The following is a 14,545-nucleotide window of genomic DNA, read 5'->3' as shown; positions in this document are numbered from 1 at the left end:
TCAGAATCTGATAGCCTAATATTAGTCTAATAATTGTGTGTATTGCGAACATTTTCGTCTTTGTTTGATATCTTTTTGGAAAAACTCTATTCAGACCTGCCTGTATTGCACTTTACCCAGATAGATACGATTAGACCACCACTTAAATAGGTCTGCAGTGTTCCCCTGGATTAAAACACCTGTAAAGATAAATTGTTTCTTTGTTTTTGCTTTTTTTTAAATGCAAAACCTCCTTCAAGCAAAATGTGGTTATTAGACTGTCACAGCCAGGCATGCATTATTAAAACCCTGCTTAATTATTAGTTACTCGGTTTCCTGCTGGACAGAAGTCTTCACATTTGCAGTCTGACAGGAATCCAGGAGGGAGCTTGCTTCGCTTTCGACTCCTGTTTTTGATCCAACTAAATCTCCAGCAGTCAAGACATTCCACTAAACTTTGCTTTTACACTATTAAAAGCGACAATGTCTTATCTGTGCCGTTCAAAACGGAGAAAATCAACCCAGTGAGGACGATGCTGGCCATTTTTGGACACGACACGCTTCACTCAGAGATTACTCGGGACTCCTGTGACAGACAAATCTAGATGAGTTTAATTTCATGAACTCGAGGCTGTCGGGAAGCATTTCGATCGTTTTATAACACATCTTCTCGTGGATATATCGACATACATCATGGGCGACGCTAATTTGAACAACTCCAACGTGAAGGTGGCGGTTCGGGTCCGGCCCATGAACCGGAGAGGTGAGTCGAGTTTCAGTTCTGTCACTTGATATGTGTATTTCCAAGACCCAGTGTAGTTCTTTCCTGGACGTCTGAATCGTCCCCGTGATCCTCAAAAAGCTGTCTAGCTAGTCTGCACACTATGTTTTGACACGGTCTTTTAATCTTGTGATCAGTAACAGAGTTTGAGAAAGTTCCGAGAAAGTCCTTCTGATCAGGCCATGCTGGATTCTGTAATGATGTGTGCTGGTCACGTGACCAGGGAGTTCATGAGAAATGTGACTGTCTGTCTAGAATCAGAAAGACCTTTATTGCCAAGGAGGTTTACACACACAAGGAATTTGTCTTGGTGGAAAAATATCTGTCTATCTATCTGTCCGTCTAGAATCAGAAAGACCTTTATTGCCAAGGAGGTTTACACGCGCATGGATTTTGTCTTGGTGAAAAATATCTATCTATCAATCTAGAACTTCATTATAGGTCAGATGACATGCAAACCTTTTTATTTTTACATCAGGTCATTCAGTTAAGTTGATATAGTGTATTTTTAAAAGCAAAAAATATGTATAGCCTACATGTAATCAATCATATTACATTTATAGAAGGATTGTTTGAGAGATCTATTACAACATGTTAGACTGCTTGAAGTTGTCATTTACCTGTTTCCAGGTTCCCTGTTTCTATAGAAACTCTGTTTAGCCTATAAGATATAATGGAACATCTTTCTCTCTTTCCATCCGTCTATTTGTCCCTAGGACACCCCATCAATGTCATGCATAGTGTTAAATAAAATTCCCCTTTTTCTGTTCACCATTTCTTCTTCCCCAAGATTTGCATGCCATTTACATAAACGCATGACATTAAAACAGGTCTTGCTGTGGGAGAACGTGTGTCTTGGTAAAGCCACGGATGCGTGGAATTTGCTGCATTGTAGACGCTGTCACGTGTGCGACTGGAGCGTTTCATTTGGTCACAAGACTCAATCACCGATCGAGTGTTGACAGCCTGTGTGAGCTTTCCGAGTCACACATCCTTTTAAACACTTCCCAGTCTCCATTTGCAATGCTGGAATTGTGACCTTCGTTATTGTATTATTCGAATTCCAAAGATTTTTCTGATGTTATTTCATACAACATGGATAACTTGTTTTTGAAAGTCTCTAAATAACATTTAAAAATGTAACTTTGTGTTTTACTTCTGCTGTCTCTCTCTCTCTCTCTCTCTCTCTGTGTTTTGGACAAAGGCAGGAAGAGAGTCTGAATAGACTATTTGCCAACGTTGCATAAGCGAACATGTTCCCTTGGTCAAATGAATTTGGGCCGTTCTGAGAAAATTTTCATATTAAATCCCAACTCTATGTAAAGATATTTTCTCAAAACCATTTGGTGGATAAAGAGAGATGGAGGTTCAATAGTTAATGATTTCCCGGTTCACCACATCAGTTGAGGACACCAATAGCCTCATTCCCTTCTCATATGGCCTGAAGAATGCAGTTACAGTTCCATGTAACTAACTGAACTGTGCATTATTAATAGTTTTACTTCCATAAACTTGTGCAAATAATTATAGAAATTAGCTGCAGCAGGCCATTGTCACTGCTTTTTGTTCTCTGTAGATAAATAGTCGCTTTGTTTTTGTGTTATTGTGTTCAGGATTCTGTCAGTCTTTCCAGTTCGTCACTGTTGCCAAGATAACATGTGTTTATTGCTCTCACCTGAGTGACATAATGCAGGACATTCAGATTTTTGGACTGGCCAGCTGTGGTAAATCCAGATGGCTCTCCTCCTTGGACCTTGGCCACCAATGCTGGGAGGTTTCCTGCTCTAACAGGAAGTTGTTACAGCTAGTGTGGCCTCAGAGTACATCCTTTTCAAGGATTTCTGAGTCAGCTGCAGATGCTTTCCACTTCCCTGTTGTTGTCAGTAGGAGGGTTTGGTGGTTTCATACATGCTTTGGCCTGCCGTCGGATTGGGTATTGGGTTTGTCAGGAGTGCATCATAAACTTTCAGCTGACCGAACCGCAAAACTTTATTTGGAATCTATTTATTTGGACCGGAAGCTGCTTTAGCAGAGAGCGGCTGCTGACATAGTGTTTGAAAGAATCCTGTTGCAGGTTCTTCCCGCTGTTTCTGTCAGTGTGACAGCTCCGGTCAAGCTGAGACCCGATCCAATCCCAGGGTTCCACTTTAAGGATGGCCCGATGGCATTTGGCCTGTGTGAGAGAGTTTCATGCCAGTTCATGGAAGTGTCACTTGAACTATACAGCTGGTGCTGTGTTGTCACAAGATCTCGTGACCATTGTTTTGGTGTTACAACCAAAACTTAATGTTTTCTGTGAGTATAAAAAGGACAAAAAATCTTTTAATTTATGCATGAATTTCTTTCCATTTCTTTAAATATTTATAACGTTTTTTTATATATAAATTATATAAATTATTTTCATGAATATGAGCATGTAAATATTGTATATATTTTTTTATTTGTTTATTTAAATAACTGTGTTTGCCAGCTATTCAATATGATCCAATGTTTTCCTAAATTTAATCAAATGATTCCACTGTTTTAAACTGAATAATGCAATGCATTAATACTGGTCAGTATTGCAAAATACATACAAAAATACAAAATACTTTTTCCAAATCAACTCATAACTGGACATGAAATATTGATGGTCTTAGAATGGTTTTGGCATGTGAGAACTGTGGCATCTCATGACCTGCTGATGAATTTGTTGCACTTTCACACTGAAATAATTTCATTACACTTAGGAGAAATCAGATTTTTCAACTAGTTGGTTGGCTGGCAAAATCATTGATTAAAAGGGCTAAATAAGATTTCCCCATGGCATCCAGCATTGTGTATAGAGATGTTCCGATACCCTTTTTCTCTTCCTGATACCGATTCCGATACCTGGGCTCAGGGTATCGGCCGATACCGAGTACTGATCCGATACCTGGGTGTGTATCTGCTGTATATACTACTAGCCCTGTGTAAATTGCTAGAATTATTTTATGGTGTGCTTCAGACTTATCCTTGATAAAACATGAACAAATACATGGTGAACTACTGTATTAATTACAGTTTTTTATTATCTGACATGAATTTGATAGTAATATTATTTAAAGGTATTTTAGTTTTACAATATAACTGTATAAAAACAAATAAGTCTATGAATATAAAAAATTCTATATTAATCAGATAATCTCTTTACAACAAAACAAGTAAAAAACAAGCAACCGTCTAGGCATAATTATTATTATTAATAGAAACGAATTATTATTACTACATAGAGACGTAGCTAAATCTACTGTAGGCTACAACAGTAGCTTAATATATTGTCAATGTACTCGCCATGAAGATCTTTGAGTGTCTGTGTTTATGATCTGACAGTTTTCTCAAATGAAATGGTAAATTCTCATGAAGTGACGGTTTATGCGTTCGTGTCCTCATATAGTGACGCACGGCAGAGAGTACAAAACAGCGAGCTCCCGCGCATCGGCTCCCATCTCCCACAGAGATGTAGAATTTGCAGGAGTAATATTTAAATAGTATTTTGCAGTTTAATATTCACAGACACTAGTATATATTTGGCTACAGTATGGAGCCCTGCGCTTAGACTAACACGGAAGCGACTGAACGCAGCTGCGGGTTCCGAGTATACTCTGGAGTCGGTAACTTACTAACGGTACTACAGAGACACTGGTATCATCACATTTTTTAATTTTCAGCACCGACTTGGTAGTGAAATGCCAGTACTTGTGGCATCCCTAGTCGCCGTTTTACCATCTGGTTGGTCCAGTCTGAAATACTGCTAAACAGCGGACATACTGCTAACCACTGATCTATAATCTAGAAGTGGCTTCACTGTCTGTTGGCAGTTTAGAACGTGATGAGTGATCCAGTCATATATATAGATCAGTGCTGCTTACGCGTTTTAATTTCTTCACTGCTCTAAACGGGGGTTGCTTGTGGCAACACAGCACAACTTCCTGTGTTTGCAATGCATTCTGAGCAGTGAAGAAGAACCCTGCAGTGGTTAGGTAAAGCTAGCGGTCATAACTAGGTCTTGAAAATGGTATCTGATCAGTATATGGGTTCATGTACTCGCCGATGCCAGAATTTGTTGTGGTATTGGTGATATTTCCGATAGTATCGGAATCTGAACAACTCTAGTTGTGTAGGATCATCGCTTTAGTTTCACAGTTTTATTTTGCTAATGTAGTTAACAGCCTGTCAAGGGAGATTATGATTGTCCAGAAATGTCCTTCAGTATCGTATCTGAGGACATGAGTCTATAAAACTTGTTTTGCTCTGAATTCTTTTCATAGCTGTGATGATAATGGTGGGTGATTTCAAGAAAACTGTCAGAATGCTTGTTTGATTTCTGTCCTCGAGCATCGTCTCCTGCTCTGAAATAAATCCTTTGATTTCAGCCTTTTGTTCTGTGTAATCAGGATGCCTGGAAACTCAGTAGGTCATGCAATTGTCTTATTAGAGTCATCTAAGTGACTGAGATGGGGAAATATAAGATATAATTCAAGTTCAAGTCTGCTTTATTGTCAATTTCCACATGTACAGTACATACATACAGAGAATCGAAATTGCGTTACTCTCAGACCCCGGTGCATACAGATAACATTAACATTAAAGCCTAAAAAAATTACTAGATCAAATATAAAATGTAGATACAATTATACAATAAGGGAATTCTAAAAAAAGACATATAATAAAAAAATAAATAAAAAAATAAAAGTTAAAAATAAAGTTAAATAAAGCAGTGCAAGGTAAATGACAGATATAGTGCAAATCAATGAAGTGAACAACAGTGCAGTTAAAAGATTTTTTAGTGCAAAAAAATCACTTATTAAAAATATATGCTTCATCTGATCAGTTTAGTGGCTTTGGATCCTTTTTAATGTTCCAACATCCTGTTTCTTTTCTTGTGACACGAATTGAATTCTCATATAGATCTTTAACCTGCCATCTGTTTTTGTTTTTTTCCCAACAGAAAAGGACCTGAACACAAAATGTGTTGTAGAAATGGAGGGGAATCAAACACATCTGTACCCGTCAAACCTGGCGAAGGATTCCAGGTAAGTTGAATTGGAAAATCTGACATGCAGTATAGTTCAAAAGCTTGGGCTCAGCAAGGTATTTTATTATTTCTACAGAAATTAATACTTTTATCCAGCAAGGATACATTAAATTGATCAAAGGTGACAGTAAAGATGAAAATTCAAATAAATCATTTACTTTCTAATCATCAAAAAGTCCTGAATAATGTATCACTGTTTCATTTTTCAACATTGATAATAAGAAAAAATGTTTTTGAGCACAGAATCAGAATGTTTTTCTGGAATAATGGCTGCTGAAAATCAGCTTTTGCCATCACAGGAATACATTGCTTTATCAAAGAAATATATTAAAATAGAAAACCTGAAGCAATAATATTTCACAACATTATTATTTTTACCCTAACAAAATAAATCCAATTCTTTCAAAAACTACAAATCGTACTGACACCAAACTGCATGGTAGTGTAGATTTACTAACATTGGGATTTGTTTCGGAATAGTACTAGAAGAATACACACTTGCCTACTACATTTGCATACTGCAGTGGTTACTGTATCCCACAATGCTTTGCACTCAGTTTGTCCTTCCTTTTCTAGAGTAATGAAGCAGAAGTAATGTCTGCTGCTGTTCATAACACAATTTTCCTGACTCTTCATTTTATCGGATTGAGTTTAATAATGCAAAAAAGGATTAAAAATAACTTGAAATACAATAATAAAATATCTTTCATCTACAAGATGAAGAATTGAGGCCTTTTTAGAATTAAACATTCATGTTTTATTACTCCTTAACAATAAAAAAAAAGAATAGTACGGTTTAAAACGTTATGAAGACATGATATGTAGTTCTTCACAAACTTTTGAAATAGTAATATTCAGTGTATATCAAGAAGCATGTAGTATTCTGTACACTAGTATTCCATTAACAACGAGAGGCATTTGTTTCTCTTCCTCTTTCAGTCTGATATTACAAGTTTGGGACCCTTGGTAAGATAGCTGAGATCAGGGTCTTCGAGAGTGCGTGTATCATTGTCGGTTTTGCTTGGTCGGCTCGTACGATGGGGGCTGAGGGAAAAAGGAATGTGGATGTGCAGTTCTCTTTAACGCAGCCTGCTGTTCGCTCCGTCCTGCCGTGTGTCGGGGCATAACTCTCCTCCGTCTGACTTCCTCTCTTTTTCTCTGCCCTCTGTGGTCACGGAAACGCAGAAGGAGGGTTAACCCTAGGTCATCCATAGCTGAGGAGCTCTTGTTTTTGGAAAAAGGGGAAAATACTAGCTAGCTTTAGCATCTGTCGGCCATAAACATTTCCTCTGACTTTTATGGCGGGTAAACAAGAGAGCGCAATTATTTTTTCCCCTCTGCTTTTCTCTTGCGGTGCAGTGCAAACAAAGACAGAGGTTGAACAGGTTTTAAACTTGGAAGTGAATGGTGGAGCCGCCTGCTGCCTTCGAACAACAGACAGTTTAATTGTGGTGCTGAGTTCGTGTGTCGTGCTGCGCTGAATCGCCGGCCCCGTTAATGGCCCCTGCTATGCAGATGCACACGCCCAGAGAAATAAGCATATTTACCAGAAGCTTTTATATGGCTTTATTTATGACTATAGATAGATAGAAATATTGTAGTTTTAGGAAAGTGCCTTTCAGGTACTGTATCATTATGTAATTATATTGTTCTAGTGGTATTGAGGATATTCTCATAGGATCAGAACGGTTATCAGAACATTATATTTATAGAAAACAATGGGTCGAATTTAGTACTGATAGATTATCCAAATTTATACATGCATTCAAACTTCTCATGAAATCTAATTCAAAACTTGTGAACGAGGTTAGTCTTTTGCATAAAATACTCCCAAACCGTCTCCATATAAGGGCATTCGACACAAATGTTCCTTCATGTTCCATCATCACTCTCATATGACGGCCACTAAAGGCACACTCTCACCTGAGAGATGCAGAGCAAAGTCCTCAAGCAATGCCAAGTGTGCAGTTCTAGTTCAAACAGACCTAGACAACTGTACATGTATGTATCTGCTTTATTCATTGTACCCTTGCAGCTCCAACTATAATGCAGTTGAGTGAATAAGACCCAATGTCTTTAAACGGGTCATGAAATGCAGTTTCTGATTTTTATATTATGTTTCTCAAAGTTAGTTTATAAAGTGTGCAAAGTGCTTTGCACCAAAAATCCTGTATTTATAAAAAGTTATAACATTCACACTTTGTAAAACATACTCTTGCAGATAAACAAGTAAACACCCACTGCTGTGACTGGGAAACTTCATTGCGCCGTATTGCACACCCTCATTTACATTGTTGTGTTTTTTTTGGATGATACTGGGGATGGCAAGCCCTAGGTTAGAGCCATATATTGTATGTTTGAGCCGGAGTCAAATCCCAAGGCAGATGAAATTGAAACAATGTACCCAATTATCTATATATACTGTTTACTGCTAATGCATGACAACAACAGTAAAACACTTGCTACACATTGTGTGTAACCTCTTATATGTGTAAATATCAAGAACATTTTGACTTTCTAATTCATGACCCCTTTAATACCCAGCAGAACCATTGGCCAGTGAGTAGCACCGATATCATAATCTCGCAATGGCTAATGCCTACTTACAATCTCTCATTTCAGCAAATCAGTTAAAATGACAGAACGAGCATCACAACATTCATGAGCGCCACTGATGAGTTTAATTGTGCACATTGTACTTTTCATTACACTATTGCTTTAATTACCAGAACATTCAGTCATAGTTGGGCAGTTTCAGCTAAGAAAAATCATCTCTGTGTCATGTGGAAGTCATGCCCAAGAGTGCATTGTGTTCCCCTCAGCCTACTCAAGCGTTAAGTTCAAGCATGAAGCCACGTCTGTCAGTGTGCATACATTCATTAGGACATATCTAGTGGATCATAATTTAGGTTAAGAGTACACAATGTCATCTTTCCAAGCAACCGAAGCAGAATCACATTTTTATAAGTGACCTCAGAGCTCAAAAGCTGAAGGGTAGTTCATGTGCATCTGTGTGCATGGTCAGGTTGGCTTTCTTGACTATTCTGTCATGCGAACTCCAGCCATGATGTGTTGGACAGTGTTCGGCACCACCCTCGGTCTCTTGCAAAACCCGCACTGACAGCTGTCACCGTAGCGTACGTCACCAACCCATGAGAAAGCTGCAGTGGACCATAATCAAGGTTCATTCCTTCCTCCACCGTGTTCTCAGACTTGAGCCCCTGCAAGAATGCAGACAGAGACAAAGGGATTTACAGTCCTGGCCTCGAGTCGACACTTTGCTCCCGAGTGGTCAATACACTCTCGAAGAAGAGATTTAATCGGTTCTCTGTTGGAAATGCTTTCCTGAAGCATTCAGTCCTATTAGGAATATTAGGATAGACCGAGGGGTAATGAGTGAATCCATTAGCTAGCTCAAAATGGAATCGCAAGCATGTTTCTGGACCCTGAGTTTGCATGAAAGCCTGATTGAAAGCGGTGGAATTAAATGTGTGTTTGAGGCAGTTCACTTGTTTGCTAGACTATAAACTCAAATCAACCACCACTTTTAAGCCTGTAAATAGAGGGTTGTTCCTCCAATGGGGTCAGTGTGGTTTTTCTTTTCCGCCTGTGGTGCTTTGGTCTCGGTTTCACTTGTATAGTGTTATAGCACCAAGCCAGAGTGGTGATTTCCTCATTGTTTGCAGCACCAATGGAATGATAGAAAGAGTGGGGGAAGGGACGACACTGTTGACTCAGTCTCTCATAGCAGCTTCCTCCCCTATAGACAGCTCCTTGGATAATAAAAGTGCAACTATTAAAAGCATTGTGATGAACTTGCTGTTATTATGTGGTAAATGTGTCACGAACACAGTCTAATTTGTACAAACCAATGACCTTTTGTGGCAGTGTTTGCCAAAACTTTGCCAGAGCGTGTTTTTGAACGGGTGGTAAACATTTAATTATTCATTCGTTCGACATATCATTACTTCATGTTTTCAGTGAGCTAAAGTGATTTATATGCAGTAACACGGAGTAGGACTAGATGATCAAATGTTTTTTTTTTTTTTCAGTAATCTGGTTGAAAGTTATTATGCATATATGCATTTATTTAATCACAAATCATTTAATCAATAAAATAAAATACTAATTTAATCAAAGACATATTGTAATTATTATTATTTTTTTTTATTTCATTAAAAAAGTTTAAGTCATTTAAAAAAAAAAAAACTTTTGAATGGAAGAGCTTAAAAAAATTGGTATTGTTTTTCCTAGTATTTATTTATTTTAGTTTTTGGTAAAAAAGCATGCATTTTTATGCATTTTTTTTTTTTTTTTCTTGTTGCGTTAACATTTTAACTTTTAAATTTATATGTGGATATAATTTTTGTTAATGCTCGTCCAGCCCCAACTGCAAGATTTTTCCTTGTTTGGGGGAAGGGTCTTATGCGAGTTCAAAGACTTTGCTGCATGCTGCCAAACCGTCACTTTCTAAATGAATGTTTTTGTGTGTGCGATTGCTAAAGATAGTGAGCGTTTGTGTCTTCCTCAGCAGCTGAGGACTCTGCTCAGTCTGTACTGTCTCACATATCGAAAGCCTCTGACTCACTCAGACAAAACCAATGTCATAAAGCAACGTACAAGGATTACTCGCGAGGCTACTTGGTGACATCATGAGAGAAATCGTGTGATTAACAGCACCGCAACGCTGATCCCAGTTCTAGCTTCAATGTCTCTCAGCGATTGGTCTCACCTGTCACTGAGGCATTTTTGGGGTAATAGCCACCACATGCCTCAGTCTCCTGTAGGGAAAACAGACACAGGCGTAGAGGCACAGCATACACATTTTTCATTTGTACAGTTGGCTCAGGGACAATTCCAGTCAGTGCAGATGTAAAGGACAGCCGTGGTAGAAAAACACAGAGTGATGCATTGTGGGGTTAGTCCCAGCAATGTTTGGAAACCAGACTGGGAACTTGGGAGCAGCTGCCAGTTTTCCTTGGGTTGTCATTTGGTTGTCATGGCTGCCGTCATTGGAAGAAACCTGTATTTGACTTTGCTCTGATAAAAGAAGTACCCATTTTACTTTTCCAAATTATACCTAAACACCTGTGTATTTTTATTTAATTTATTTTTCTATAATGGTTTTATTTTATATTAGTTGATTTAATTTTTATTTTGCTAACTTATACCTAAAAACCTGTTTATTTTCTTTTAATGGATTTGTTGTCTTTATACCTATTTTTAATTTAATTTTTAAATATATTTTGTTTTTGTTTTCTTTAATGGTTTCAAATTGTTTTTGATTTAATTATTTAAATCTACTAAAATTTTTGTTATATAGATTACTATATATTCTGGAATCAGAGCAGTATTTTTCTAGCAAAGAAACTATAAATATGTCATATTTGGTGACTGAATTAATTTAAACAAATACAGTTACACTAAATAAAATAAAAAACTCATACAAATTATTCAATGTAGTAAATATTTTGCTTAAAAAAAGACATCACTGAATCATATTTGAACTGCTTCGTTCACACCTATCATCCAAACGAAGCAATTAACGAAAATTATTTGGATTCTCAGCCCGACATAAAAAATAGGAGACTGTGTAACAGAACATGTTTAATGTTTCATTAGCAAAAAAACAGCCATGTAGCTTATTGAAATCGCTATACAGTTGTGCTCAGAATGATGAAGACGGATAAAATTAGAAACATTGCTAAGTAGTGTCATTACTGTTAGAATCATTTCAGTACTTCAGAGATTGTACGTCATCGTATTTGTCATGTTGGCGAATGAGATCTGATAAGATGTAACCAGGGGTATAGTTAGTGTAGACTTTGCCAGATAGTACAGGGTCAAAGTCACTAGGGCTTGTAACAAGTGTTTGGGAAAGGAGGTGCCAGGAGCGGGAGCTGCGAGCGTGAGCAGTGGTCTGGGTGTAGCACACAAACCAGTGAACTCATGTGCCATTACACATATACCTACTACAAGCTACACCCTTGGCTGTGGAGGTTTGGTAGAGACCTCCTCCTCAAGAATTAGTGATGTGTCCTTTAGGTGTCTTGGAAAGCATGCGTTATTTTCCTTTGATGCATGAAATTTAATTTGTTATGCTCTGAAATATGTTATCTGTAAGATTCAATTTATGCCCTGCAGTGACAAATTAAAGCATAGAGAGGCTAGATTTCGAGAAACCGATAATATCGAGATGGGATAATTTTCTAAGAATATCTACATCTTTATTTCAATGTCAGAGTTGAGGGCTTGTCACTCGGAAGCAATTTTTTTTTAGTGTTCCAGATATACAGCTGTCTCCACAAGAGCTTTCCGTATATGCGCCCTGTGTGTTTGTTCACCCCGTTTGCCAGATCTCCTCCAGGACCTCAAGATGAAGATCAGTCTGACACTTCCTTCAGGGACCATCATCTCTCTCAGTTCTCAGCGTGGTGTGATGGGGGACGTCAACGTGCAACTTATTATACCACAAGTGTGGCTTGGCCTGATTTTAGACGACAAGCTGAGCCCGGGGTCGTTGGAACTGAATCCAGGCGTATTTTGCCCCAGCTTTCCATCCCTCACTCTTTCGTTTGCTCCCTGTGTAACTGCATGGCAGGACACGCTTTGGTGATTTCCATAAGCTCTCACTGGTGTAGATTTTCTAGATTGGGATCATAAAACAGGTCGCCATTATTAAATATTGTCGTTATAGGTTTTTTTTTTATTATATGTGCAGGAGACAGATCATAGATGTTTTTAGTTATGAGATTCTTAAAGTAGTTTTTAAATCGAAATTGACCCTTTTTACTTTTACACAATTTTTTTTGGCTTATTGTGTATGAGCCATTTGTGCAATATAATATATAATATGTCATACAAGCATACAGACACACATTTATTAATAGCTCAATACTCAAGTTCATGGCACAAACAAATATTGGGTAAAATAGTTAGAATTTTCCCTCAATTCTGTACATTGTTTAGGCAGCTCACTATGGTTTGGAACATAGCTTTGCATTTTGCATTTGTGTTTTTTTTCATTAGCCAGAGAACAACACCAGAATTGAATTAATTTGGCCTGGAAAGGCACAGTGCTGTCTCAGCGATTAGGAACCTTCAATTCGCTCCAACAGTCTGTCAATAATGCTTATATAGGTCATTGTGTTCACAAAGTGCCGTGCAAAGCCACTGAGGTGCCCTCTACAGATAACACAACGGAGACAGGGCTCCGAATGTGTATTTACCCTGTAAACGGCAGGGCTTTCTCAGTGAGAGACGGTCTGTTTGTGTTCAGGTCCACTGAGCAAAGTACAACTGATGACATGGACACACTCAGGATGTGTGTTTGTGTGTAGTGCTGCCAGTTCCTAGTCCCTGTTGAGTGCGCTTCTGGTGATGACATGCTATTTTGGTCAGCTGTGAGTCAGTGGGTCCACGAAATTTGTACAATTTAAACAAGCTCGTCTGAACTTCCTGGAATAATTAAAGCTCAGATTTTGTTCAGGGAACACTGCCTGCCAAACATTGGGAAATATTTTTATTTTAAAATAACTATTTTCTATTTGAATATAAATAAAAATTGAATTGATTTCTATAATGGTGAAGCTGAATTAAACTTTTTTATATATATTTATCCAAAGCGACTTGGACAGTGTATTCAGGCTATGCATTTTTATTTATTTTATTTATTTGTCCTTCTATGTGTTCCCTGGGAATCGAACCCACAACCTTTTGTGCTGCTAGCAATGCTCTACCACTGAGCCACAGGATCATTGTAATTGTGCTTTTTCTAAAATACATGCATAGGTGATTTGTTTTAACACAAGCTCTTGTTTTTCTCTCTTTTCCCATATGCACCTTCTCCATGGATCATCTTGCAGCAGGGGTCAGCCAAAGGTATGATGACCCTCATTTCTGTTTAAAATGAACATGCTTGCATCATAAAAAAATAGAAGTTTAATATGAATAGAACAAAAGGTGATACTTGTACTATATTTATATTTATACAGTTATATTAATCTCTCTTTATCTGTCTCTCTTTTATCAAGACCTTCGCCTATGACTACTGTTTTTGGTCAATGGATGAGTCGGAAACAGAGAAGTTTGCTGGTCAGTTTCTGGAAACCCTTTTCAAAGAAGCCACTTTGTTTATTTCTTGGTTCAGTACCTAGTTTCTCATCTGTATCATCTTGTTAGGATGGTTCTTGCGCTGGTGCTGGTGGTGTTAGTGAAGATGAGGTTTTGTTTACACATCAAGATCATTTGTACTAACATGGTTTTTCCAGAAAATCAACAGTGTGTCACCTCGAGGTTGACAGTACAATATCAAGTCATGGCACACTATCTACAGTACCGAAAGTAATCTGATGAAAATAAATATATATATATATATATATATACACACACACACACACACACACACACACACACACACACACACACAAAATTCATTATGGCATTTATTATTTAACTGTATTTGTTTAGATATCATAATGTATTTGCATCATGCATGGTTTCTCCTGTTTTACACTTTTTCTCTCCTCATAATGAATCATTTTAAATCCTATTTTCTAATAATCATATTTTAACAGGCCAAGATGTAGTGTTTCAGTGCCTTGGGGAGAGTCTTTTGCACAATGCCTTTCAGGGTTACAACGCCTGTATTTTTGCATATGGGCAGACTGGTGAGTAACACTTTGTTCACAGTGACCTTTGCTCATTTTTTAAAAGCATTCTTAACACAA

At 37.7% G+C, this 14,545-nt stretch overlaps 1 protein-coding gene across 1 annotated transcript in view; it reads left to right on the top strand.

Annotated features, from left to right (window-relative positions):
- The first annotated feature begins 243 nt into the window (after positions 1-243).
- The window catches only part of LOC113060664 (kinesin-like protein KIF13B), a 42,077-nt gene continuing 27,775 nt past the window's right edge, over positions 244-14,545 (top strand). The window contains exons 1-5 of the mRNA XM_026229776.1: positions 244-742; positions 5,730-5,814; positions 13,682-13,697; positions 13,850-13,910; positions 14,393-14,485. Coding sequence (XP_026085561.1) covers positions 673-742; positions 5,730-5,814; positions 13,682-13,697; positions 13,850-13,910; positions 14,393-14,485 — 325 coding nt within the window. The 5' untranslated portion in view covers positions 244-672. The remainder of the gene's footprint in view (positions 743-5,729; positions 5,815-13,681; positions 13,698-13,849; positions 13,911-14,392; positions 14,486-14,545) is intronic.

The sequence above is a fragment of the Carassius auratus genome, chromosome 42, assembly GCF_003368295.1.
Source record: "Carassius auratus strain Wakin chromosome 42, ASM336829v1, whole genome shotgun sequence".
Taxonomy (NCBI): domain Eukaryota; kingdom Metazoa; phylum Chordata; class Actinopteri; order Cypriniformes; family Cyprinidae; genus Carassius; species Carassius auratus.
Note: the sequence above shows the minus strand (reverse complement) of the source record. Positions and strands in the feature narration are given on the sequence as shown.